This window comes from Grampus griseus, assembly GCF_964374135.1.
Source record: "Grampus griseus genome assembly, chromosome: 8".
Classification (NCBI taxonomy): domain Eukaryota; kingdom Metazoa; phylum Chordata; class Mammalia; order Artiodactyla; family Delphinidae; genus Grampus; species Grampus griseus.
Genome location: NC_139002.1, coordinates 9,136,096 through 9,162,060, shown reverse-complemented (window position 1 = coordinate 9,162,060; position 25,965 = coordinate 9,136,096). Strand labels below are relative to the sequence as shown.

The 25,965-nt window shown below is 52.4% G+C and overlaps 1 protein-coding gene across 2 annotated transcripts in view; it reads left to right on the top strand.

The window, feature by feature from the left end:
* Positions 1 to 25,197, top strand: part of PKNOX2 (PBX/knotted 1 homeobox 2) — a 256,499-nt gene extending 231,302 nt beyond the window's left edge. For both annotated transcript variants that reach the window (XM_082659917.1, XM_082659916.1), the window contains 6 exons: positions 5,148 to 5,277; positions 5,718 to 5,815; positions 6,630 to 6,749; positions 20,755 to 20,831; positions 21,832 to 22,010; positions 23,049 to 25,197. In XM_082659917.1, the coding sequence (XP_082516043.1) occupies positions 5,148 to 5,277; positions 5,718 to 5,815; positions 6,630 to 6,749; positions 20,755 to 20,831; positions 21,832 to 22,010; positions 23,049 to 23,275 (831 nt within the window). In that variant the 3' untranslated portion in view covers positions 23,276 to 25,197. The remainder of the gene's footprint in view (positions 1 to 5,147; positions 5,278 to 5,717; positions 5,816 to 6,629; positions 6,750 to 20,754; positions 20,832 to 21,831; positions 22,011 to 23,048) is intronic.
* Positions 25,198 to 25,965: the final 768 nt, after the last annotated feature.

Here is a 25,965-nt window from a genome sequence, read left to right as displayed (position 1 = left end):
GAGTGGAAATTAAGTCTTCCCACGCAGCATAAGCCCTTTCGCTATTAACAGTGAAGAAAGATGGCTCGAGGAGCTGACACAGCTCCTCCTGGGCTGACATCAGACCATCGTGTCAGAGTTCACAGTCAATGCCAGTTCATTTGTTCCCCGCCGTCTCCACCCTCCGCTTCCAAAAGTAATTGCAGAGCCTTTCACTTTTTCTTAGTAATGGCTTCCTTTTGAACAAGTCATCTTTTTTTGTTCCAAAAATGAAATGTGGAGTAAAACTCACCCAGTGACCACTGTGGTTCAGAAAGAATGACTGATGGCCCCAGGACGCGAGGGCCTGGAAGCTGGCCCACGGGTGGCGTCCAGGAGTGCAAGCTCTCAGCCATCCTAAAGCTGCTCCCCTACCTCGCTGTGCCCCTCCCGAGAGGCTCTTGGCCTCTCTGTGTCTCTGGGAAACAGCACACAAGGAGCAACAGTGGGATGAGGTCTGTGGAGGCCAGCTCGTTGACTTCCATCTGACTTCTTGGTCACCTGGTCCATGGCCTAAAAGACGTCATTGCTGGGGAACTCTACGTTCTCAGCCTTTTGGCCCATTTCCTACTAGAAAGTAAGAGACTGATGCTCCCCAGCCCGATGGAACGGCTCCACCAGAAGAGCCAGGAAAGTGCCCATGATTCCCAGCCTTCCGGCAGCTTCCAGAGGCTTGCGGACACCACTGTCATGCTCCTGATCACGGCAAAGAATTCCTGGACTGGATAAGCAGCTTTCAGCCCCTGGTTCCTGGACAACTCAAGCAGGGATGTGAGTCTCCGGATGTTGAAATGTCACTGAAACTACCAGATGTGCTTCTAGCCTCTTCATGAGGCCAAGGAGCCTGGCAGGAAACAGCTCTGTGTGGGTCTAGGCAGAGCACCATCTACCTGGTTTGGAGTCTGTTGAGACCCAGGAGGAAGCTGTCGAGAAGATAATAACACTGTGTGCTTAGCCAACATCTTCTCCCCAGGGGGCTCCCACTGCCGCTGTCGTAGATCCTTCCTCAGAAAAGACCGGTGCACGGTCTCCAGAGACGCAGCCCCATTGTCTCTGTAGAGACAAGGTTCTAGCCGGCTGGAAACTAAGGCGTGACCAGAAATAGTTGCAAAGTCAAGTCTCGGAGCTCATCTGGGACAGAGACCGCAGCTTTGACTTCTGGGGCTTGGCCTTGGCCCAGGAACACCCAAGGCAGGGAAGCAGGAACGAAGGGGCATGTGTCAAGGCGTGACCACCACTGCTAGGCGTGCAGCCCCGGATGAACCTCTGCTGTTGCTAAGTAAGGAACCCACGAGGCCCTATGTGTCTAAGACAGGTTTTAAACCCTGGTTGTGTCATTCCCTAGTGGCGCGACTTTAGCCAAAGGAAGTGGGAAATGATTTATTGGGTGCCTAAATGTGCCGGACACTGTGCTTACCTTGGAGCCTGGCTGTCTCACTCCAAAGTTCATCTCTCCATGGGAGCATCGGTGCTACACCTGGAGCCAGAAGACCTGGGTTCGAGGCAGAGCCATGTGACTCAAGAAGGTCACTTCCATTCTCTGGACCTCAATTCCTCTTCAGGCAAATAGAAGAATCTCTCCTCTGCTGACCCCATATGTAGTGGTGAGATTAAAATGAAATAGCACAGTGAAAGAATGCTCTCTGATATTCAGTGTGTATGATAAATAGGTAGTTTTCAGACCCATCTGATCTTTGGGACCATGTGAGGGAGGTTTTTAAAAAACACAGATTGCTGATGGTCTAATTCAATGGTCCTAAGAATCTGTGTCTTAAAAAAACACCCCAGTGGGGACTTCCCTGGTGGTCCAGTGGTAAAGAATCCGCTTTACAATGCAGGGGACACGGGTTCGATCCCTGGGCAGGGAACTAAGATCCCACGTGCCTCTGGGCAACTAAGCCCATACGCCAGAAGTATTGAGCTCGCGCGCCTCACATAGAGAGCCCACGTGCCACAAACTACAGAGCCCACACGCCCTGGAGCCCGCGCTGCACAACTAGAGAGAAGCCACCACAGCGAAGAGCTCGTGCTGCAACGAAAGATCCCGCATGCATCAACTAAGACCCGATGTAGCCAATAATAAATAAAAACAAAACAAAACAAACACCCCAGTTCTCAGGCAGGTTTGTGAAACAGCTCATATTTTCAAATGTAAGAGATGAATATCATTTCCCCAGACCCTGGGATGCCAAGTTTTCGCTTCCTCTCTTTGTCCCAGCTAAGGTGGGGCCAGCCCAGGCCCTGCCCACGGTCTCTACCCATGAAGTTCTCAGTCCCATTCCTTTACTAATGTAACTTGGCCTCTTAGCACCTCCCAGCAAAGACCCAGAGTAGAAGGAGAGGGTAGGAAAGAGAAGGGTCTGAGCCAATGCATAAATTGCCTTTAGTTACCTAAACTGGGGAAGCTGGCATGGAGGCTAGCCAAGCCACAAGTCTGAGAGCCAGCCAGAGTTTGAATACGCCGGTGATGGCTCACCCTTTGGCCTCTGCTAGTAAAAATGTGTTGGTTGAATCCCAAGGCATACATCTTATATTTATTTTACTGGCTTTGCCTGTGTTTTTCTAACCTTGCTGGATATTTTTTCCGATGGGGCAGGGGGTGGGGTTGGAGGAGAAAGTCTGGGACAACTTTTTACGTTTGAAATTCCCAAATATCCTTATTCGATGACGAGCACTGTGGCATGGGTGGTTCCAAACCAGAGATTGTTGAAAAGTCACTGCCATTAGTTTTAGGGTGAGTGGCATGGAGTGGATACCCCACCCCCCATTAAATTTACCTTCCACGTTTGCCTCAGCCTCACGTCATCTCAGTATTGCTTTACACCCTGGGAGAATGGTTGGCTGGGAGTTTGGGACGAGGGGAGCTCAAGCTTGGAGCAGACTCACAGCTGAAGAGTCAGGCTTTGAGGATTCCTGGGTGTTAGCAACGAGCCAGAGACTGAGGCAGGAGGTGCTAATTCCCAATCCACCTTCATTCCTTGGGTGCCCACGCTGTCTCCGTACTTCCAGGTTTGGGCTGTTTTTAATCTGCTCACTTGCCTTCAACAGCTATTGAACCGCTGTGATTCCAGGAGCACCTTGCAGCCCAGTTCTTGGCACAGGGTGTGGGTCCAGTGTTTGTGGAGGACGGAGGACTGTGTTCTAGCCATGTTGCTGCTACCCAGCTGGGGGACCGTGGGCAAGTCGCTTGGATGTCTAAGCCTCAGTTCCTTATTTGTACCTCAGGGAGCTGAAATACTCAGATTGTAAGGGCCCTTCCAGTCTCTAGGCTTCTGCAGGTCAGACTCAGCATTACCCCGGAGCTGTACAAATGAGAAGGCCAAGAACTCTGCTCAAAGAATAAACCTCGCTGGTGGGGAGGCCCTCGCCGATCCCAGAAAGGAAAAGTTGAGGCAGGAGCCGCTCCCTCCCTTCCCCAAGGTCACAGTCGCAGAGGTGAGCCGAGTATGGGAGCGAGGCCTCCTCCCAGGAGCCAGATGGGAGGCCCCGGCGTGGAGGAGGGGAAGCCAGGCTCCCGCCCCGCTGTTGCGTATTTATAGCCCTGAGCCGGACAGTACAGGAGGGTAGAAAAGGCAGCTCGGAGGAGATGCCAAGGGGGGTTAAGCAGCTGAATCGAATGAGACGTGTAAGTCAGGACCGACTGCCTCTCTCTGTGAGAGGCTTGGCCGGCTTCCCGGGTGCCAGGGTCTGGGAGGTGATGCGCCCTAGCTGTCCCCCCGGCCTTTGATGCTTCTCCTTTGTCTGTCGCTCCCTGTGTGCCGTCACTGGCTCCAGGTTTCCTCCAAGCACACGTTTCTCTTCACTCCACACTCTAGACCTTCCTGCAGCCGAAGGCCCAAGCTCCTCTGGTCCTAAAACCAAAGCTAGGAAGCCAGGGGCCTCCTTTTCCCCCTATTTCCTTGGCCGTTTTCCTGCCTAATTCCTTCCAGCTGGCCTTTTGGGCAGGTTACCCGGATCAAGCCCTGTTTTTACACGTGGGCCTGTGGTCGGGGGCACCGGAGGCTAGGCGCTCAGCGACCCTGGTGGGTCTCCTGGCTCCGGGCACTACACCTCATTCGCGCCTGCCTTGCTGTCTCCAGATGAAGCCTGGAGACCCCGACCTCTCACACCCAATTCCTTCCTCACAAACCCTCCCGAGCAGAGCAGAGCGCCCGGCCGCCAAGCAGGGAGGCCTTGCTGCCCTTCTTGGAGACCCACGGCCGAGCTTCCTTCCTGTCCCTCTACATCAAGTCTAAGCGATCCTAGCCCAGCTCTTACGTGGCAATGATGAGGGTACCAGGGGGAAAAATGGTTTTCTTAGCTGCTTTGCATTGTCTGGGGGAAACGGGCAGGCAGTGACAGTGTGGGGCGGAGGGGACCTCCGTGGTGGGCTCTGTGTTGGGGGCCTGAGGGAGAGGAAGCAGCCCATGGAATGTGCCCGAGGCTGGCAGAGGGGAGGCTCACGCGGGATTCCTGGAAGACAGGTTATGCAGGGGCCAGGCGGCTATATTTTATTATTATTTAGCAAATATTTTAGTAGCCGTGATGTGTCAGGCCCTAAACTACGTGCTAAGGATACAAAGAGAATATGTCGGAGGCCCCTTTGTGTGGATCTTGGTGTAATAAGTGCTGCGATACAGGTACGGGGAAGCGAGGCCCTGCGGTGGGGGTGGGGCATCTGGAGACAACTGAGTGCGAAGGATGTGCAGGTGAAGCCCTGGGCTGGGGTTGGAATCACCTGGGGAGCTTTCAACACCCGCCCCTCCCCCCCCACCCCCGCGCCGAAAGCCCTGGCCACACCCCTGACCAATTAAATTAGAATCGCCGGGGATGGAACCTAGGTACGGATACCGGAACTTGCAAAGTGAAGCCAAGGTGCGGACCACTGGTTTCTGGGATAATTTATGTCTCAGGTTTGCAGGGGAATGGAATGGCTAAATGCATGACTATTGTTGGTTGGTTTTTTTTCAGATTGAGCCTTCTTCACACTTTCTAGGGAGCCATGAGAATTGCTTTCTGGATTTGGGTCTGAGAGGAGCAGGAAAAGGGAGGAGGCAAGGCAGGAAGGGGGAGGGGAGAGGAGAAATTTGGGGCTGTGGCATCTAAGCTCTTAGTGGCATTGTCACAAACCACGCCTCCCTTACTGCCAGGACCTCCTGCAGAATTCCCCCAGTTCCATGTCCGGAGTCTCCAATAACCCCCAGGGGATTGTGGTCCCAGCCTCAGCGCTCCAGCAGGGCAACATCGCCATGACAACTGTCAACTCACAAGTGGTGTCAGGTGTGTGCAGCGGATTGTGGGGAACACCCCTGGGAGGAGGCCGGGTGGCCCTGAGGGAATTCCAGGGTTGGGGGGCAGGGCACTGAACAAAACGTCCTAGGAAATGGGAGAGGTGCCCCCTGCCGAGGGAGGGGCTTCCAGCTGCGTTTCTTGACTAAAGTGTTCTGTAAGCTTATAGATGGTTAGCAAGACCTGATGGTGGTGGTTTGGAACAAATTTGGGTCAAAGTCTCATAAGCCCGTCAGAGACCCTTCCGCCAAACACACAGAGAGACTCTATTCTCTGGACCCCATCCCCGTCCCACCCCTCCTCCACAGGGGCTGAATGCCTCCAGAGTAGAGGGTGTTTACACGTGAGTGCCAAGGGCATTGGGAACCCTGCTTGCCCTCACTCCTACCCACCCCTATGGCAGGGGACTCCAAAAGTGGTTGTCTCCTCAGGTGGAGCCTTATACCAGCCGGTTACCATGGTAACCTCCCAGGGTCAGGTGGTGACCCAAGCAATCCCCCAGGGAGCCATCCAGATCCAGAACACACAGGTGAGTGTGTGTGTGCAGTGTAGGTGTGTGCGTATGTGCATGGGTTTGGGGGAGGGCAACCGTGACGCTTTACTGCCTGCTAGGCACTTTACACCGGTAACTCCTTACATCCTCATTAGTCCTCTAAGGAGTATCATTACCCCCACTTGACAGAAAAGAAGGTGGGTGTTGGAAAGGTTTTATGAACTGGGATTTTGCTGCCTCTCGGGGTTACATCGAGGGATCCTGCACTTCCTATTCCTGGTCTACACTCCGAGCCACTCTGTAGCTCAGTGGGGTAGAGCGTACACAAGGGAGCCAGGGTGGGAGTAAGAAGATCTGAAGTCAGAGGCCCGAGATCTGACATTAACTCTGCCATCTCGGATGAGTCACCTAACCTCTCTGAGCCTCTGAGTTTTTATCCATAGATGAGGGATTGACACCAGCTGCGCACTAGCCCCGCCAGCCTACGGAGCTGATGTGAGGGCTGACCATGGTAATGGATAGGAAAGCGCTGTGCAGACTCTAATGTACCCCAGGAATGCTAATAACTGTTGGATGGTTTACGGCCAATCTCTCTCTCCTGTGCCCTTTGCATGACCCTGTTTCCTCTGTCTCCTCTCTCATCCCCTTCTCCTCCCTCTTCGCCGTCTTCCCTTCTCCCATCCTCTGAGAGGCTGGCGCTGGGTGACAGGAAAGGTAACCTCCCCCGGGCCCTCAGAATGAGTTGGGAAAGGGGACTGGCAGCGAGAGGCTGCTGTCTCTATGGCAACAGGTCCCTAGCCGCTGGCCCGCCAGGCTGCTGATGCTGATTTTTTTTCCACGTGCCCTGAAGGTTAACCTTGACCTCACCTCCCTCCTGGAAAATGAGGATAAGAAGTCCAAGAACAAACGAGGAGTCTTGCCCAAGCATGCCACCAATATAATGCGTTCTTGGCTCTTCCAGCATCTCATGGTGAGTGTGTGTGTGTGTGTGTTGGGGTGTGGAGTTGCAGCGTGGGGTATGAATAAGCTCTGGGGCACCAGACCATCATCCCTAGATCTGCAGAGGGTGTGGCCTCAAAGAGAGGCCCTCTGATAGGGATACCATCTTCCAGAGGCCAGGGCAGAGGGAGGCTTAAATGGGACCTACAGCTGGGAGTTCCAGTGCTTGCGGCTGCTGCCTCAAAAAAGTGTGACATCGATGAGGGAATGGGGACAGACGCATTCTGGAGAGAACGCAGTACTGGGCTAGTGGACAGGGTGGTTTCAGGGACCGGGTGAGATTCCGTGGGAGCCGGGGCTGTGCTTACTGGTTCAGAACCTCCTCCCGCGGTCAGCCATGCTCACCCCTGCCCTCTCCCGTGGAAGAAAATGCTGACTCTCCATCAGGACTCTTCTGCTTCCCGAGTCCTCAGTGCGGAGGGAAGCAGAGGGTGTGCGTCCATTTCCCTCTGATCAGGGCAGCCAGAGGAGGCACAGACTGGGGAGCCGTGGCTGAGCCCACCCCCCGGAGGAGCCGCCCAGGCAGAAATCCTGGCCTCGCGTAACCAGCCGAGCTCAGAAACGCAGAGCAGTTGCTTTCATAGCCTCTTCCGTAAAATGACGACACGGCCTCAGATTTAAGTATAATGTTTATAAAGCACCTGCCCTGTGCACCTACCATGATGATAGTTGTGTTTGTGTGCAGTGTAAGTTGCAGCAGACAGGCCTTGACTATCAGAAGTGACTTTAACGCTATTATCACTAGCAACCTCCTAGTATCATTCAAGGGCTGGAGCAATAAAGAAAGCCAGTGACTCTGGGCTGAGTGTGTGTGTGTGTGTGTGTGTGTGTGTGTCTGGGGTGGGGAGGTAGATTCTTCGAGCACAGGCGGGCTCCCAGTGGACTGCAAGCTCTTGGCCTGGCATGAGTAATAGACACACAGACAGAAGACAGATTCCAAGCTTGGGGCTGTAGATATATTGGTCGGAAAAGTGTGGGGAAGAATCAGGAGTTAGGGGGACTCTTTCTTCAGAGACAAGGAGACAAAGCCAGCGGATCGTGGGAACTAATTAATCAGTCAGTCATCAGCCCTTTATCTGAAAGTGCCTCCAAGAGCCAGGGCACCCAGGCCCAGGTGGTCCTAGGATCTGGGGATCTTAGGATCTCCTGCCCCCCAGCAGATGGCCAGAACTGCTCTGAGGTGCGGGATGTGGCCTGAGCTCTGCGCCCCCCACCCTCCCCGCCGGCCCTGGGGAATGAGGACTCGGGGCCGCCCCAGCGTTTGCTGAGGAAGCACATCTTGAAGGCACAACCTTGGGAGCAAACAATAACCAAATTTGGAGAGAAAGCGCTGGAAGGCTGAGGGTTAAAGCCAGGAAAGGAGGTTGGAGAGACTCCCGGAGCCTAGGGATGAAGCCAGGTGCAGGCTCGGCCTGTTGTTCTGACTCAGTATCTGGAGCTCGCGGTGGGGATGCCCAGGTCTCCTGCCTGTTCTCTCTTCCATGTTGTTAGAGAGCCAGAGGGCTCAGATGGACTTGGTGGCCCTGAGAGCCCAGTGTCTGTGCGAAGCTCCCAGCCCCAGCGCCGGGAAGAGGGCCTCTGTAGGGGAGGTTCTGTCTCTGTGCACTGAGCTGTAACACCCAAGTTGGGGGCACCCAGGCTACCTCCCCGGCCCCAGCCATGGACCTAGAGGAGGCCACGTGTTACGTTGTGTTGCTGTGTAACTGTAGGGCTGTGGGTTTGGTGGAAAGCTCGTGGGCTTTTGAGGCAACCAAACCCAGCTTCACATCTAGGCTTTCCCTCTTCCTCTGTGATCTGGCCACACTCACTTCTTGTGGCGATCGTGATGGAGCAGTGAAATGAGTGCAAAGACCCTAGCACACTGGGGCTTATTAAATGTTCGTTCCCTCGCTTCTCTTCCTTTCCTTCCCCCCATCCTGTGCATGTTTGAAGACTGATGTGAACACACCTACAGCCTTACTTCTGAGGGGAGAAAAGGCAAGTATAGGAGGGAGAGGAGCCTGACGTCCAGGCCAGTGCCCCCCGCTGACTCCTGTCACTTCCGGTGCCTCCCGTACCCGATGGCAACTCACCCCTGAGTTAAGTCTTCAGCCTGAGACAGAGGGTCACACTATTCATCCCTCCTGTGACCTTGGACTCAGTTCATGTCCTGCCTCTCGCCCTGCCCTTCGCCCCCCCGCCCCGCTGAGCCCCCTCAAAGGCTCAGGGTCTTTCCCTTCCACTCTACGGCCACCTCCAGCCGGACGTGGGAAGGCAGAGGAAGGTAGAGGCAGGGAAGAGAGGGTGTAGCAGCTGAGCACAAAGCAGAGGGGAAAGAAGGACCCAGGTTAGAGCTGTAGGAGGGACCTGGAACGATGGCAGGGACTTGCTGAACCGTGTGAGTGAGCCCGTCACCCGCCCCAGGCCCTCTGCAGCGCAGAGTGCACTCAGTGTGGATACTATCGATAAAGCACTTGACATTGGCAAGTCCTCCCCCACTTAATGCCTTCCCCACAGAGGCCATGGAGAGAGGACAAGAGAGTGACCCGTGGGCCTTTAAAGTCAGAACTCAGAACTTCTGGAAGAGGGGGAGGAAGAAGATGGGGAGAAGTCCAGGCTCTAGGGACTTAGCATGACGCAGTTGTCCCCTGCAGGCCAAGGCTGGCTCCCCAGATACAGGTGGGCACACAGTTCCCCTAAACCCCAGCTCAGGAAAGAGCCTGTGAAGGCTCTTGGTAACAGGGCACAGTGGAAAGAAGACAGGCTTTCAAGCCAGACAGGCAGGAGTAGGAATTGAGGCCCTTCCACTAGCTGGGCAATCACTTTATTTCTTTGAAAAAGGAGATAATACCCATTTTCCATGGTTGAGAAAACTAAATGAGAAAACTTATGTACAGAGCCATGCCTGATACACAATCACACTCAAGAAGTGTGAACTTTCTAGAACAGCAGACCAAGAGCAAGTTTTTGAGGCCAAGGCCCAACATCTGTGAAAGTTATTTAGAGGTGGATGGCTGATCTGTTGTTCTGATCTGTAATACCTCCTGATTCTCCCATCATTTGACCCTAAGAATACATTGACTAATACTGTTACTTACCTATTCTGTGTGTATATGTGTGCGTCGAATCTACATGTTGTATATCTCTGACTCGGCTGTAAATTGTTTAAGAATAGAGATCATACATGATACCTCTTCCCTGGGCCCCAAAGCATTGCTTCCCAAAGTGGGTACCTTTACAGGATGTTATAGGTGTTGCTCCCAAGAAAGGGTACCCTGATGAAACAGATTTGGGAAAATCTGGTTATATGAAGTTTAGCTTCTTTCTTTACCCTTAGTATACTAGGGGGGCATCGTGAATTTGCAAGAGGGGGCATGGCTTGAAGCTTTTCCCAAATATTTGATCACTCTGAGTCACTCTTGTTTTCATTGTTGCTCTGAGAACAAGTCTGAGACTGTAGTTCTTGGAGAACCCCACTCTGTGGCAACATTATATTAGGCATATAGTAGCTGTTCAGTCTTAGAAAAGGTATGAAAAAGGGCAGATCTCAATATCAGTGATGTTCTCATATCCAGTGCAGGGGAGACAACTAATTTGTTGATTGTTTAATTGGAAAAGTTGATTGAAGAAAGAAACAGCCATTAAAAAGATACATTTTATTTTTTAAATTTATTTTATTGAAGTAGAGTTGATTTACAATGTTGTGTTAATTTCTGCTGTACAAAGTGACTCAGTTATATATATATATGTTTACATTCTTTTTCATATTCTTTTCCATTATGGTTTATCACAGGATATTGAATATAGTTCCCTGTGCTGTACAGTACGACCTTGTTGTTTATCCATCCTATATATACTAGTTTACATCTGCTAACCCGAAACTCCCAATCCTTCCCTCCCACACCCCCATCCCCCTTGGCAACCACAAGTCTGTTCTCTGCATCTGTGAGTCTGTTTCTGTTTCATAGATATATTCATTTGCGTCATATTTGAGATTCCACATACAAGTGATATCGTATGGTATTTGTCTTTCTCTTTCTGACTTACTTCACTTAGTATGATAATTTCTAGGTCCGTCCATGTTGCTGCAGATGGCATTATTTCAGCCTTTTTTATGGCGGAGTAGTATTCCATTGTGTGTGTGTGTGTGTGTGTGTGTGTGTGTGTGTATACCACATCTTCTTTATCCATTTATCTGCTGATGGACGTTTAGGTTGTGTCCGTGTCTTGGCTATTGTGAATAGTGCTGCTATGAACATAGGGGTACATGTAAGATACATTTTATTTTGATTTAAAAGACATACATAATATATTTGTTTGCTAATGTTTTGATATAAGGACAAGGTCATTTTCTGATTAAAGTTTGTCATTTTACTTGCACAAACTTCTCCTATAAGATCTATAAATTTCATCTTTATTTAAAATGGAATAAGAACTTTGGCTTTGGGGAAGTAATCTGTCTGCAGGATATTTCTAGATTTTTATTGTGTATCCCAGTCTCTTATACTTGTCTCACTTGGTCTCACTTTTAAGCAAATTTGAGTCTGGAGTCTTTCCAAAGCACTCCGCTTAGTTTTCTTAGCAACAACTCTTGCTTTTTGCACTCATATTTTATTGGTTTACAGAATAAAGTTACATAATTACAGTAACACGTATAACTGGCATAAACTAGTCAACACAAACACTGCTGACTTTCTGACAAGCACATAAATTGGCTAATGAACATTCTACAGAGTAATCTATTCATCTCAAGCCGTCAGGATACTGCAGACAGCAGTTCTAATGGTTGACAGCAGAAAGGGAGAGCGTGGTATAATCTGTAGACTTGTTTAATAGAGATCGGTTGTTAGAACTTCTATTGTAGATGCTGGTTTTCCTGTTTTCTTCTTTCCCTCAGGCAGAAGTTAGTATTCTTTGATTCCTTTTGCCCTGTGTCCGAGGCTTCTTGTCATTTCCACTGTTCTGGGGCACTAGCAGCTATAGAAATGTATTCAGATGACAGCATGCTCCTGAGATGGAGGCTAAACCCCGGAGCCTTTTTGCTGTTAGGCTGCGGTGAGACTGGAATGGTTTCATCCATCAGTTCCTTGCTTCTGGGTCCCTGAAGAATCCAGTGAGATTTCCTTGCTACTGCATTTTGGCTGAAAGCAGCTAAACTCCTGCTGGAAGCAGTCATTCCGTTACAAATCCAGATAGGGTGAGAAACCCTGGCAGAGGGTCCTCTCCGTGGAGGAGAGAGGGAGGGGCGCAGCTCAGCCCCCGCTTCTGCCCTCATCCCCTCTTGTCCAGATCCCAGCCTCCCCCTGTCCTGCCTGGGTGATTCTGCCTATTTCCGTCAAAAATGTGCCTGTTCTCTGTGCTGCTGTTACCCAAGCACAGGAGCAAGTTTACAGAGTATTTTCTGAAGGTGGGGGGAGCCTAGAGAAGAAACCAAGCCCCAGCGGCCCTGCCACCATCAGAGGAGCCCCTCCTCCCTTAGCTACTTCTGTGCGCCGGGGTGTGGGCCAAGCATTTTCCTGCATCATCTCGTTTCACCCGCCCAGCCGGCGGGTGAAATGATCCTCATTTTACCAATAACAAAACTAGGCTCCATGAAGGTAACGCATTCCCCAAGGTCCCGCAGGATTTGAACCCAGGTCAGCGTGGCTTGAGCCTCTAACGTCTCACCCACTAGGCTGTTACTGCCTCTGCATTGACGCAAGAAACCACAGCATCTCTCAGCTCCCATGCAAAGTCTAGGTAAAGCAAAGGGGGACCCCAACCCTCAGCGGAGGCCCAGAGCCCCATCCTGGGACAGCTGCAGGATTTTGATAGCCGGGCCCTAGTTTTAAATACAGTGAGGCTGTCTTACTGTCTCATCCCTCCTCTTCCTTCCGTATCCATCACATCCACAAGCCCGGCACGCATCCAGCCAGGGTCACAGTTGCGCTCTGCTTGCAGCCATCTCACCCCTGCCCCACAGAGCTGAGGACCTTGCTCCAGGGCCCTCGTATAAACTCGGCTATAGTCACAAAAGCTGAGTGCACAGAAACACCAGGGGCCTTCTCTGTTTGATTCTTTCGGTATTGAAATATAACTCACATGCCATAAAATTCACTCTTTTTAACTGTACAATTCAGAGGTTTCAAGTATATTTACAAAGCTCTGCGATCATTACCACTGTCTCATTCCAGACTATTTCATCACCCTGGAAAGAAACCCTGTACCCATTAGCCGTCCCTCCCCTGCCTCTAGAAGCCAGCGATCTACTTTCTGTCTAGATGGCTTTGCCTGTTTTGGGTAATTCACGTGAAGGAAATCGTACGATATGGAGTCTTTTGTGACTGACTTCTTCCATTTAGCGTGATGTGTTCAGGGTTCATCCGTGTTGTACCCTATAGCAGTGCTTCCTTCCTGTGTATGACTGAACAGTGTCCCATTGTGTAGATAGACCACATTCTGTTTATCCGTTCATCAGTTTATGGACATTTGGGTGGTTTCAACTTTTGGGCCTTGAGTGATACTGCTACACACATGCGTGTACACCCCACGATTCTGAGCCCGTCCTTATCTGTGAGATTCCTTGTCAGATTGCCAGCTATCCTCACCCACAGGGCTAGAGCCTCACATGCTGGGCTCATCCCTGCTGGGAGAAACAGGGTTGCCGCACACCCGGGTACAGTGTGTGCCCTGCACAAGGGCTCCCAGCCGGGGAAGGCTTGTGGAGGTGAGATCCGGTTGGTTGCCTCTGCGCCTTGGTGTTGCTTTCAGTCACTCAGCAAACGTTCTTGCCCCCTTCCCTGTGCCTAGCATTGTATTAAGCTCTGAAGGAAGCATGCATCCATCCCTGTCAGAGGCCCATGTACAGGCTTCATCGACAGCTGACTTAGAACAGTGGTGGCTCTTACAACAGCGACAGTCTATGGAAAGGGCATGGTGCTCGGAGGCAGGATCTAGATTTGAGTCTCACTGCCCCCTCTTCGTAGCCAGCAGACCTGCGGTGAATTGCTTACCCTCATGAAGCCTCAGTTTCCTCTGCTGTAAAATGGGAATTACGATACCCAGCTAGAATAAGATGATGGATGTGAAGGTACTTTGTCCTGATACTGACACAGCTGCTGCTGCAAATACCCCCCGTCTCCCTCCAGGAATCCCCACCATCTGCCCTGCCTTGGAAAACGCTGAGAGAAAGCTTGACACTTCTAGGGAATCTGTGGAGGAAAGTAGGAAACATTGAAAAGCAAGAAAATGGCCTAGGGAGACTGAACCATTCTTGTTCCAGAATATTTTGTCTACTACTTTTTCCTTTAACTTCATCACCTTATCTGAAATCTCACTCATCAGAGACCCACTTAAAATGAGCCGATCCTTGTCAAAATACCTACAGCGAGGCCCTGAGGCCATCACTCCTTCACAGCTTAGGTATGAATTCATCCAAAAGCTTGGTCTTCTACACCCACTCAGCTAAGATCACTTTCATGGGAAGAGTGCCAGTGCCTATTATTGGTAGAAGATGAGATTAGAACATTTTTAAACACAGCATTCTGAGGAGGTAAGCCAGACTGGGGTGCCAGAGGAAAGGTTCCTAGCAATTGTTTTCAACCTCTTCTAGGTCCTTGACCCTTCTGAGAATCTGATGAAAGCTTTATCTCCATCATCATGAACATAGTTGCAGGGCATTTGACCGTGAAGCCCTAGAGGCCAGAGGCCTCCAGTTCAGGAAGCTGACTGTAGGATAGCATGAAGACCCGGGGATTAGTGAGAGGGGTGCTGGGAAGAGTCAGCAAGGCACCAAAAAGGGAGAAGCTGACAAAGTCTGTGCTCTCCAGTCTCAGCGTTTACCCAGGTCTAGTTCTGTTCCCTGAAAGTAGGGGAAGATCTCTTGTTTGTTCTTCCTGAATCCGGGGGGGCTTCTCTCCACCAGAACACAGATCTTTAACTGAACTGTCCACTAAAACCTAAGCTTCAGGTAGGAGACATGATTTCGGCACTCAAAGGGCTGATCAATGAATCGGGGGAATAAATCATACACGTACTACGAGCGGTCAACCCGTGATGTAATCCAGTGCTGTTACACAAACACACACGCAAGGGGCTGGGGAAGAGATGACTCGATAGAGGTGGGGGGCTTGCCCATCTTGCTGGTCAGACACATCCAGCATAGTGTGTCCAGGACTGAGCATCAGATATCAAAAGGTCCTTCGATGAGTTGTGTCCAGAGAACGGCAGCTAGGATGGGGAAATGTCTGTTCAAATGATTCCGACAGGAAACGTGTCACATGATGAATGGTTAAAGGCTGGGGATGTTTGGTCTGTAGAAAAGATTAGTTCCTTTAGGGCAGCCTGGTACAGTAGAAGGAACAAGGCTTTGGAGGCAGACAGACCCGAGACTGAGCCCTGCTCCATTTCTTACTGACTATATGACCTTGAGCGGGTCAATTAACTTCTCTGATGTCAATTTCCTCTTCATAAAATGGAGATAATAATACCTACCTATGGTGAATATCAACAATACGTTAAAAAGCGCAGTAGCTGACAGAGGTGGAATGGCTGTGGTTAAAGACACAGGGGGTGTGGGCCCCAGCTCTGCCATGTACCCCCCATATAACCTGGGGCCAGCGTTTAATGCCTCTGGGCTCAGTTTTCTCATGTGCAGAAGGTACCCCCTCCCCATCCCCCTTCCCCCACAAATATGCTTGAAACCATCAGTTGTGGGAATAGCACCGTTAATACGTAGGCAGCCTGATACAAGCTAGAATTCCCCCACCCTCTCCTACCCATCTTCACACCCACAAACACACACAAAGGGAATGGTGACAAGTACCAGTTACCCCCTAGGGTCCTATGATCATTCAACGAAGACATACTGAACGCTCGGCATGGGCCAGGCGTTTTCCTCGGCACCAGTGAGGTGGGGATGAAAAGACAGGTGTGGACCCTTTTCTCAAACATTGCAGCCTGTCTGGTTGGGGTGAAAAACAACAGATCATCCTTGTAGTGTGTGGAATCCTGGGTAGGGTGAGGGCTCAGAGCTCATGGAGGGGGACCTAAGGGGTTGGGAGCAGGTTAAGAAGGACCAATCTTGCTGCCATGAGAAGGATGGATTGAAGAAGCCAGAGGGAGGGAGAGTGGTTTTGTAATTGCAGGAGGGTGAAGAACAAGAAGGCAGTAGATTTTTACAATGAGAAACTATACGGCAATGAACATGCATGTGATTGTTACATAGAACAGCCATAAGTGGATCTCATACCATACTGTGGAGTGAAATACTACATGCTATATGATTCCATTTATATAGAGTCCCAGACCAGGCAAAACTAAACCATAATGGTTAGGGATGTAACATAGATAGTAAAACTATAAGGAAAAGCAAAAAAAGTGATTACCATAAACATCAGGTTATCTTTGGGGAGGATATCTTTGGAGGTATGTGATTGGGAGGGGGCAGAAAAGGGGCTGCTGGGGTGCTGGTAGAAGTCTAGTTTTTGACCTGGCAGGTGGTCACATGGGTGTTTGTGATACTACACCAAGCTATGCATTTCAGTTCTTTGTGCTTTTCTGTGTGTGCACAACTGTAAGTGGGGAGGGGAGTTGAAAAGAGAGAGAAATGGAAGAGTGGGACATATAAGCAAGGGCAGCTACAGCAGGAAAGGGAGGGTCCTTGGGTGACTTGTGTGCCCCTCTCCACCCCAAACTGCTGTAGCATCTCTGAAGTCAGGGTGTGCCCGCGTCTTCGATGTGATGAAATGTGGCTGTTTCAGGGCCCCTCACCATCCTGGCTGCCTCCCTCCGGCTGGTCTCTGGCCCTTCTAGAGCAGCGGCCACGCTGTGAAGCTGTGGCCGCAGCAGATCACGTGCCCACAGTTGGTCAGGAGCGAGAAGGGGAGGAGGGTGTGGTTGACCCCAGTGCAGGAAAGTGGGAAAGCCAGCTCCAGGCGGCCCCTGCTCCAGCGGCAGCTCCGACTCACACCTGCAGGCCGCTGCTTCCCACGCGCTGTGTCCCTCCGGGACGTGGCCGGCCTCCTGCGGGTCTTCCTGGGCTAGGAGGTGGGTGCACCATCTTGGGTGGGCTTTGAGTGAAAGGCGTGGCCAGGGGCCCATGGGCCAGCCTGGCTGCGCTGCTTTCAGACCCGGGACCCTAGGGGGAACCCATAGTTCAGACTGAGAGATGCCTTCAGCTCCATTTTAGCCCAGAAGAGACTTGAGTTCCAGGGCCAAAAGGGAGGTGTCAGGGACAGAGTTTGGTCAGACGTCAGAGGAGCTTCCCGATGCCAACTGTGGTGTCGTGAAACGCCTACTCAGTATAAATCCTGCAGTTCCCTTCCCCAGAGACTAAATATTCAGCGATACCGTGTCTGGGAGGCTTCACCATGTGGTGCAGAGTGAGTCAGTGCAGCGCACATGCTTTGCCTGCATCATTCATTCAATCACCCCCGAAGTCCAGGGAGTAGCCACCATCCTCTTATTTCTATTTTAAGCCCAGGAAACTGAGGATGGCATACGTCAAACAATGAATCGCCAGGAGGGCCACACGGCTGGTTAAGTGGTGGGTGCAGGACACAACCTCTGCAAAGGCCATGCTCTTAACCACCAGGCAGCACTGCCCAGCCCCCTGAGGCTCCCCGCTGGCCCTGAAAAGGAGCTGGAATTTTCTGGTCCATTCTCTGTCCCTCCTAGAGGGCTGCTGCCTGTGCCCTTCCCTCCCGACTCCAGAGGAGCCCCTCCAAACTGTGATCAGAGAGCAGCTGCCGCAGCCTGATGGCTCAGCACCGTCTCGCTGGATACCTCTCCCCGTCCCTGGCCTCGAGCCCTTCCGATCGCGCTAAAAGTAGCACTGACCAAATCGAGGGCTGTCCAGGGGCCAGGACTATTTTGACTCTGTCCTCAGGAATCATCTGGTGTGAGGCGTAGACAAGCTGGACTGCTCCCATGAGCACCCAGACGTGGTGCCAGGAACGTTCTGGCGACACACCTGTCCCCAAGGCCGTGCCCGATGCAGCCACTCACCCCATGGCCTCCACCGCATGCCTCACGGGACACTGGTCCCAGGAGCGATGGGTGGTGGGACTTGCCCCCCAGGAGGATAAGGGCTTTGTATCCCTACCATAAGAGAACAACCAGCCAGTTTCAGGGTCCCTGCCTCTCCTCCCTCTCCAGTAATTGGGAACACATTAATCTGTGGATTGATGACATCCACTCAGAGTGGCGGCCCGCACGCGAAGCCTCCTTGGAGACAGCAGCAAATATTATCTGGGTGGCGCTGAAGCATTTCCTTCTCTGGAGGTTTCTAATGATGGACGAGATTTGCATCTGACTGACTTGACTCTAAGTCCCAGTGCAAAGCCCCTGTCTGGAAGGCCCAGGTCCTCCTTTACTGGGATGGCTTGGCCATTCTTCAAAATCCAGTTGAAGTCCCTCCTCCCTAGGGAAGGCTCCCCTGACTTCTCTTACCACCCGACAGGTACTTACACACTACGTTTTCTTCTTTTTTTTTTGCCTCCAGAATCTGAGCTCTTTACTAAAACAGTTTACAGACTGCAGTGCTGAAGACACACTACCTTTTAATGGAGGCTTTTTCCTTTGCCTGTAGCCTTGCCCTCTAAGCTGCGAGCTCTATGGCCAGGTATCGTTCACTTGCGGCCACCTCCGAGGTAGCAGCTTCCCAGCATTTGTGGTTGATGAACCGGCGCAGTCGGCAAGGCTCAGGGAACAAGTCAGCCATCTCCTTCTTGTGCTGGTTCACTCATCTGTTTCATACACAACACTGAATATCCACTCTGCCTGTTACTGGTCTGGACACTGGAGATGCAATGTCTAATAAGACTGGGTCCCTGCCTGAGAGCAACTCCCAGGATAGGGGGGAGATATCTATCACCGTATAGCGGGCTAAAGGCAATTATTCAAGTGCAGCAGGCAGTGACTAACTTTGCCCCGGGGAGCTGGGGGGAAAGGCCTCTCAGAGGACTTGACCTGTGAAAGGTCTTTGCAGAAGCTCAGAAACGTACGCAGTGGAAAAGTGGGAGAAAGCTTTCCAGCAGAGGGAACAGCATGTGCAAAAGCATGGAGGTATGAAGGGCCTAGTGGGGCCCGGGAAGGCAGAAAGGTTACTATATTTTTGCTGTGTTCTCAGACCGGTTGCCTTGGATGACGGGGAGGCTGCTCGGCTCCCATCAGGGCCGCTGAGCTTGGAGCTCCACGGGGCAGGGGAGGAGGGCTCGGCCACCACCCCCCCGAGGGTGTCAGATGCACGGAGCCCCTGGGAGGCTACAGTCTCCTCCCCACCTCCCTGGGCTCCTTCCCAGTTAGATGAAATTGGCTCCTATGACACCGACGTGCTTTCCTTCTTGTTAGAATCTTAATATTATATGGATCACGAGTCCCGGCTGCCCTGGTGTTGTGATCAGGGTCAGAAGTGTGAATTAAAACAACACACGACCCTGATTGCTTCAGTCGAGGGACATTGAGGACACCGAAGAGGTTCCTTTCCTTTGTCACTGATAATGAGAGTTCTGTGGAGGTTGTTGATCTCTAGCTCATCCCTTAGAGAGCTTTAAGCACCTTGCCAACATTGTCCAACAGTAGTACGAAGAGCGATCTCTTATTGAGCACTTTACAAGTATAATTTCTTTTAATCATTAGATGACTTTATCATGTGGGGTTAAGTGATGTGCCTGAGATCTCACAGCTCTTCATGATAGAGTCAGAATCTGAGCCCTGGTCTTCAGGACTTTGGAAAGCCCAAGCACCACTATCTCAATAAGGGGATGATTCTGACCTGAGGACAGCTTGGCCCTCTACCCTGAGAGCTCCCGAACCTCCCCTAGCTGCCAGGGCAAGGCTCTGACCCGTTCAGACGCTCATCACACCTATATTGCAAGCCTGCTGGGTGCCAGGTGTTATGCAGAAGCCTGGGAAAGACACACAGACACATAGACCCAGACATCATGGGGCTCACCACCCAGTGGGATCCAGAAGGTCCCCTAACCCTCTGCCACCCCAAACTTTCCCAGTCTTTAATGGGACCTATTCAGCCTCCCCAGCGCTTTGGCCAACACCCACTTCTCCTAAGCTTCTCCGGTGCTTGTTATCCAAACCCCAGCACCCACCGCCTTGTTTCTTTTGCTCAGCAGCCATTTGTACTTCAGGTCCATGTGGCGGGTGCTGGGGATACATTAATAAGAGCTGGTCTCTGCCCTCATGAAACATGATCCAAGAGAGAGACAAACGTGTAATCAGTGCAGGACTGAAGGCCCTGCCCCACGTCCTCACTCACCCCCACAAAGACACTGACTTCGTCTCACAAAGTGGCAGCATGAAGTGATGGGGGCAGCCCGGACCAACGTCAGAACTGAGTTCTGACGGGGAGTTCTGAACTGAGTTCTGGGGGACAGTGGAGATAGTCCTTCAGTTTCTTCACCTAACCTGCCTCTTACCAAGTTTTACCGATATGCTTTATGAAGTGAAATTAAGTGCATGAAAGCATTTCATAGGCTACAAAGTATTACACAAGTCGTAGTTATCATTATATTTATCTTCCGTCTCCTAGGATGCCTGCATGAATATGCACACGTAGTAGATATTCAGTAAATGTCAGTTAGTTTAAATTAAATGGATTCGTTCACCCGTTTACCACCTTCTGAGAGTCCTGTGGGCTCTTGAGGCCATTGTCAATCCTAATATTGATAATGCCTGACCTGCCTGTTTGCGGGTGGACCAAGTGAGAATGCGACACTGCTTTGGAAGCGATCAGTATTGAACTGTACCAACCCTTGGGAAACCACTTGGTCCTCCACCATGGGGGGCTGGGCTCAGGGCAGGTAGCCCTCCTCAGGCACAGAGCAGCCTCCCTCCAAGCCCTTGGCCATTCTTTCTGGGGAACATTACACTTTCCCCTTTTTGGGCTTCCAAACCCCTGGGGCTACCTGGCCTGCGATGCTGCCTGTGTTGTGGGCACGGTCTCTAGGGGGACCAGGCCACCACGGGCCCACCCCTCACTAGCCCTTCACCTCTCATTTCAGCACCCCTACCCCACGGAGGATGAGAAGAGGCAGATCGCAGCCCAGACAAACCTCACCCTCCTGCAAGTGAATAACTGGTGAGTTAGTATCGCCTGCCCAGAGGCTCTCAGAGCCAGGGGCCACTTGATGGGCAGGGGAATGCATAGCAGGGGAAAGAGGCTAGAGTGCCCAGCCTGGCCTCAGTCTCAACCTGGCGACCATGCCAGCCATCGCATGTGGGCTGGAAGCAGATATCCGGAATCAACACCTATAGCTTCATCTGCAGCTTCTCAGCGCCCTCTCCTGGGAAACTGTGTCAGGAACATCACTGGGAGCTTCTTGCCTTCTTGCAGAAAACCCAGCCCCACCTGCACTACGGACACACAGGGGTGCCTGCATCCCACGACCCGAGGCCACCGGTGGTCATCTGGTCTACTCACCACCCATGTAAAAAGAGCTCAGGCTGAAACGCTCTGCAGGGCTGGGAGCAGGAAGAATAGGGAGGAGCTGGCAGTCCTCACCCCACAGGGCTCCCGTGCCCCCTCCTCTGTGGCCGCCTGGGGTGTCATAGAAACCTCAGAGGGCAAGTTCTGGCTGGATGGGAGCAGACCCTTGGCCCTCTGGAGAGAGGTCAGGTCAGAGGTTAGTGCCTTTGACTGGGGGGCTCTTCCTTCCTCTGTTCAGTCCTGACCGGTCTGCTCCAGACCGGTCAGATTCCTGACCCTTCTCACGCATTCGTCCCACGCTGGTTCGTGGTCCCCAAGCCCCCTGGTGACGTCACGAGCTCCTCGGTGCCCAGGGCTCATCACAGCTATGCTTCCACACCCTAGACCAGACCCGGGTCTGTTCCGTACAAGGACCAGCTTCTCAGAGTCTGGAAGCAGCTTAGCGCTCTCTGCACACACATGCACACGTGTGCATACACGTGCACACAGACACGCACACGTGTGCATACACGTGCACACAGACACGCACACGTGTGCATGCACACGTGTGCATACACACGTGCACACACCCACACACAGACACACGTACCTGCGCACACATGCTCCCGCCCCCCGGTGGTGACTAACCCGTCTCCATCTTACCCCTGGGCAGGTTCATCAACGCCCGGAGGCGCATCTTGCAGCCCATGCTTGACGCCAGCAACCCCGACCCCGCCCCCAAAGCCAAGAAAATCAAGTCGCAGCACCGGCCCACCCAAAGATTCTGGCCCAACTCCATTGCTGCAGGGGTGCTGCAGCAGCAGGGTGGTGCCCCGGGGACAAACCCCGATGGTAAGAGCTGGGGCTGAGGGTACTGCAGATGGGGGCGGGGAGCTGGTCGGGAGGGGCTCCTGGAGCTCCTATGGGCGCAGCTGTGCACAGAGTCAGGGGCTGATAGTCTACACGCTTGAGTGGCCGTGTCAGCTCTGTCACAATGGGTATCCCTACCTGATCCCCATCAAACGATGTATGTCAGCCTGAGAGAAGAGGATTTTTTTTTTTTTTTTTTTGCGTATACTTTAACAAGCCAAAAGCAATCTCACAGAGACGAGTGGGAGTCAGCTGGTGGTCATCTGAGTCAGTGGCTCCTCAGCAGAGTCCCCCCTCCTCAGTCCCACACCCACCTGAAGTTCCTCAGCACCAGTGTCCGCACAGTTCCCCAAGAGCCAGGGCCATCTATAAATACCGAAGCAGGCAGCTGGCTTGCGAACGGAGGCCAGGAAGAGCATTGTTTTCCCAGCTTCTCCATCACACCCTTCGTATACACGTTTCTAATTGCCGGTCGCCTGGTGCACAATGAATAATTCAATGAGCCACGAGCCAGACAACGTTTTATAGCTTAGCATGTGAAGCTAGCTCTGTGTGGGAAGTGGAGTGGAGGTGTACACGTGTGCAGGCGTACCTTCATGTCTACGTGCATTTATATGACTGGGTACCAGTTCTGTGTGGTGGGCAATAGTCTTATGGGGTAGAGTAGAAATCAACAGATTTTGAGCTTGACCAAGCAGGGAGAGAATCCCAGCTATATCATGCCTGACTGTGTCATTCTGAGCTAATGACTCAACTGTCTGAGACTGTTCCCTCCTCTTGAGGATGGGGGTGATGACACCTACTTACAGAATTCTTCGAAAGGCAACAGTGTTTGACATACTTACACAGAAGATGCTCAGGAAGTGGTACCCAGGAGCGCTGCTGCTTGGGATGGGGCAGGGAGCGGCTGACAGGGGAACGGACGGGAGACTTCGCGCCAGGGGACTGTCTAGCGTAGGAGCTCACCACTGAAGCCCCTGGCTTTCCTGGGCCTGACCCTTGCCTTCTTCTCCCACATAGGTTCCATCAACCTGGACAACCTGCAGTCCCTGTCCTCAGACAATGCCACCATGGCCATGCAGCAGGCTATGATGGCCGCACACGACGACTCACTGGATGGGACAGAAGAAGAGGATGAGGATGAGATGGAAGAGGAAGAGGAAGAGGAGCTGGAGGACGAGGCCGACGAGCTGCAGACAACGAATGTCAGCGACCTGGGCTTGGAGCACAGTGACTCCCTGGAGTAGCCGGGCAGCCCAGGTGGCACTGATCACCGAGCAGGAGTGTCGTCAGGAGGGCTTCAGGCTCGGGGGGGAGGAGACACGGGCAGGCAGCCCCGAGGAAGTTGGACCCTGGCTTCCCAAAATCAGTAGCTGGAGGAAATGCAGAGGAAACACCTGTTCCTTCCCAACCACCAAGCTTCCACCAGTACCCTGGCCCCACTTCCCTAGAGCTGCAGAGGACTCCGTTTGGCGGGGCCAGTCGAGCAGCCTGGACAGAAAGGCAGGAGTGAGATCTGGACTCACTGAATCCGAGGACAGATGGCACCCACGCCCCCAAACCCCTGCCACCGAAGGACTTGAGTTATGTACAAGCCCTGCGCCATGAGGTGGATCAGTGCTGTTCACAGAGTGAGCGTTTGCCAGGGAACAGAGTTAGGAGGAAAGGGAGAGACAAAGGGGGTCTGCGTTCCACCTCCAGAGGGCTGTTAGCTCCTCTGAGAGACGTTCAAGGGCAGGAGGGAGCCTCAACGTATAATCCATGGCTGGAGGAGGGGAACGGCCTGAGGCGTCGCATCCGGCAGACCAGGGTGGGACCTGGACTCCTGGAGCTCCTCTCAGCCCTCCATGGCCCTGTCTCTGGGTACAGGCAGCCGTGGACTTGGGAGAGAGGGATGGGAGCCACCGGAGCTGCCTTCTCTCTCTCCTGGAAATCAGTGGTAAGCTGGTGGGCTCATTTATAGGAGGTAAAGTGGAGTCCCTTCACCTGGGTTGGCTCCAGGACCCAAGGAGATGGCAGAACCTGGGCTAGGAGCCATATCAAGGTGACTTTGGGGACCACAGTGATCCCCAGCGGTCACAGAACTCAGCTCCTGTAACAGCAGGACAGCGGTGTCTTATCCCAGATGTTCCAGCCCTCAGATGGAGCTCCCCAGACGTTCCACCCCCTCCAGGGGCCATCAGAGAGGGTGGAGCCAGGTTAGCTTGGAATCTGTCCACCCTTCCTGTCCCTCACTGCTGTCCCCCTGCTCCCAGGCCGGCTCCACCAGCCTTCATCCTCTCGTCTTCACTCTGTCCTTCAGAGGAGGCAGAAGAAACAGTGGAAAGAAGCATCCAGCCCAGTGGGAAGCCAGGGGTTGGAGAAGGTGCTACGTCCCTCTTCTCATCAATATCCAAAGTGTGGAGGAGGTGCCCCACCCCCCGCCTCACTGTTCTACACGCCATCACTTACACAGCACTGGAGGAACTGGGGCTCCACCAGGAGGAGGAGTCTTCCCACCATCTGCCCCACACACACCCTCCCACCCCAACATCCAGTCCCCCGGGGTTGGCACCCTATCCTCCCGTTCCCTCCCACCCCTATGGCTGTGAATGACGGGACTGATCCCACGTGTGTTTTCCATTGAAGTTAATTTAATGGACTTGCAGCTTCATTTGTCAGTCGTGCGTTGGCCATCTCCATCAGTGGCAGGATGTGAGTGGCTGCCTGGCTCAACTCAAGGGCCCCCGCGGGGCCCCCTAAGGAGGAGCAAAAGGATGGTGGCTTTCCTGAGGTCTCCCTGAAATGAATGTATTTCTTCCCCCAAAAGAGCTGATATTTAATGTTTTAATAAGGATTTTTGAGAAACAAATAACCTTATTTATAATCTGGGTGATCCAATCATTTTTTACTCCCTTTTGATGCCATAGGTAGAGGAAAGTCTAGCTTTTTTGGCGTGAGACTTTTGCAACGTGAAGTGGGATAAAATACATTTCCTGTTCTGGTTCACTTTTCTTGTTCACATGCACACTCTTCCACTTACCACTTTGGACAGGCATCCCACCCCAGCACAGGCACACCTGCACACATGTGCCCACACATCCTCCTCCCAGCCCCCTCCACCTGCCTAATTAATGTTATGCAACCTCTTCTGATGTATCCACCAAACCAGTACTGAATGTGGCCGAGTTTTCAGTAAACCTTATTACCTACCATAATTCTGGCACGCGATTCTCTTTTTCTGTGATTAGGGGTTAAGGGGACCCTGGACCAGAGAAAATTTGGAGGCCTCAGCATACTCCTTGTTGACCTGAATACCCATGAAAGGACCAAGGAAGAAGGCTTTCTGGGTGTCCTCAGTTTACCTCTCTGGGGAGGACGACGGCCAAGTTCAGTACACTCAGCGCAGACGTGTCTGCTCCAAGACAAAGAGATGAAGGAGGGCAGACAGGAGGAGGCTCTGCACTGCCCTCTCCTGGCAGGCTGCCCCCATAGCAGGGGAGCTCTTCCAACACACTCTACCCTCAAAGCCCCTTGCTTTTCCGACCTCCATCCAAGCTGGGGCCACCACTGCCCCTCCCCCAGCCCTCACATGCCCTATCCCTCAGGTGAAAGGTCCCGGGAATCAGGAAGGAGAGGCAGTCTTGACTGCCACATTGAATCCAGGAGCTGTGTCCAGAGCGTAGCCTGCCCTTTGAACCCCATAATTCAGCACTCTATTCCCTAGGGCGGGAAGAAAGTTAGAGGCAGCTATCTCCCCAACTAAGTGAGAGGCAGTCTTTCATGTTACTTTCAACCTAGAGGTTTCCTTATCTGGGCCCTGTACTGGGGTATCGGTTTAGAAGCAGGAGGGAGGGTTCCTTGTTCCCGTTCAAAAAGGCTGCAGAGTTCACGCTTACCCGTGGACACCCTCTGGCCAGGCTGAAGATGGAAAGGGAGTGATTCCACAGGCAAAACG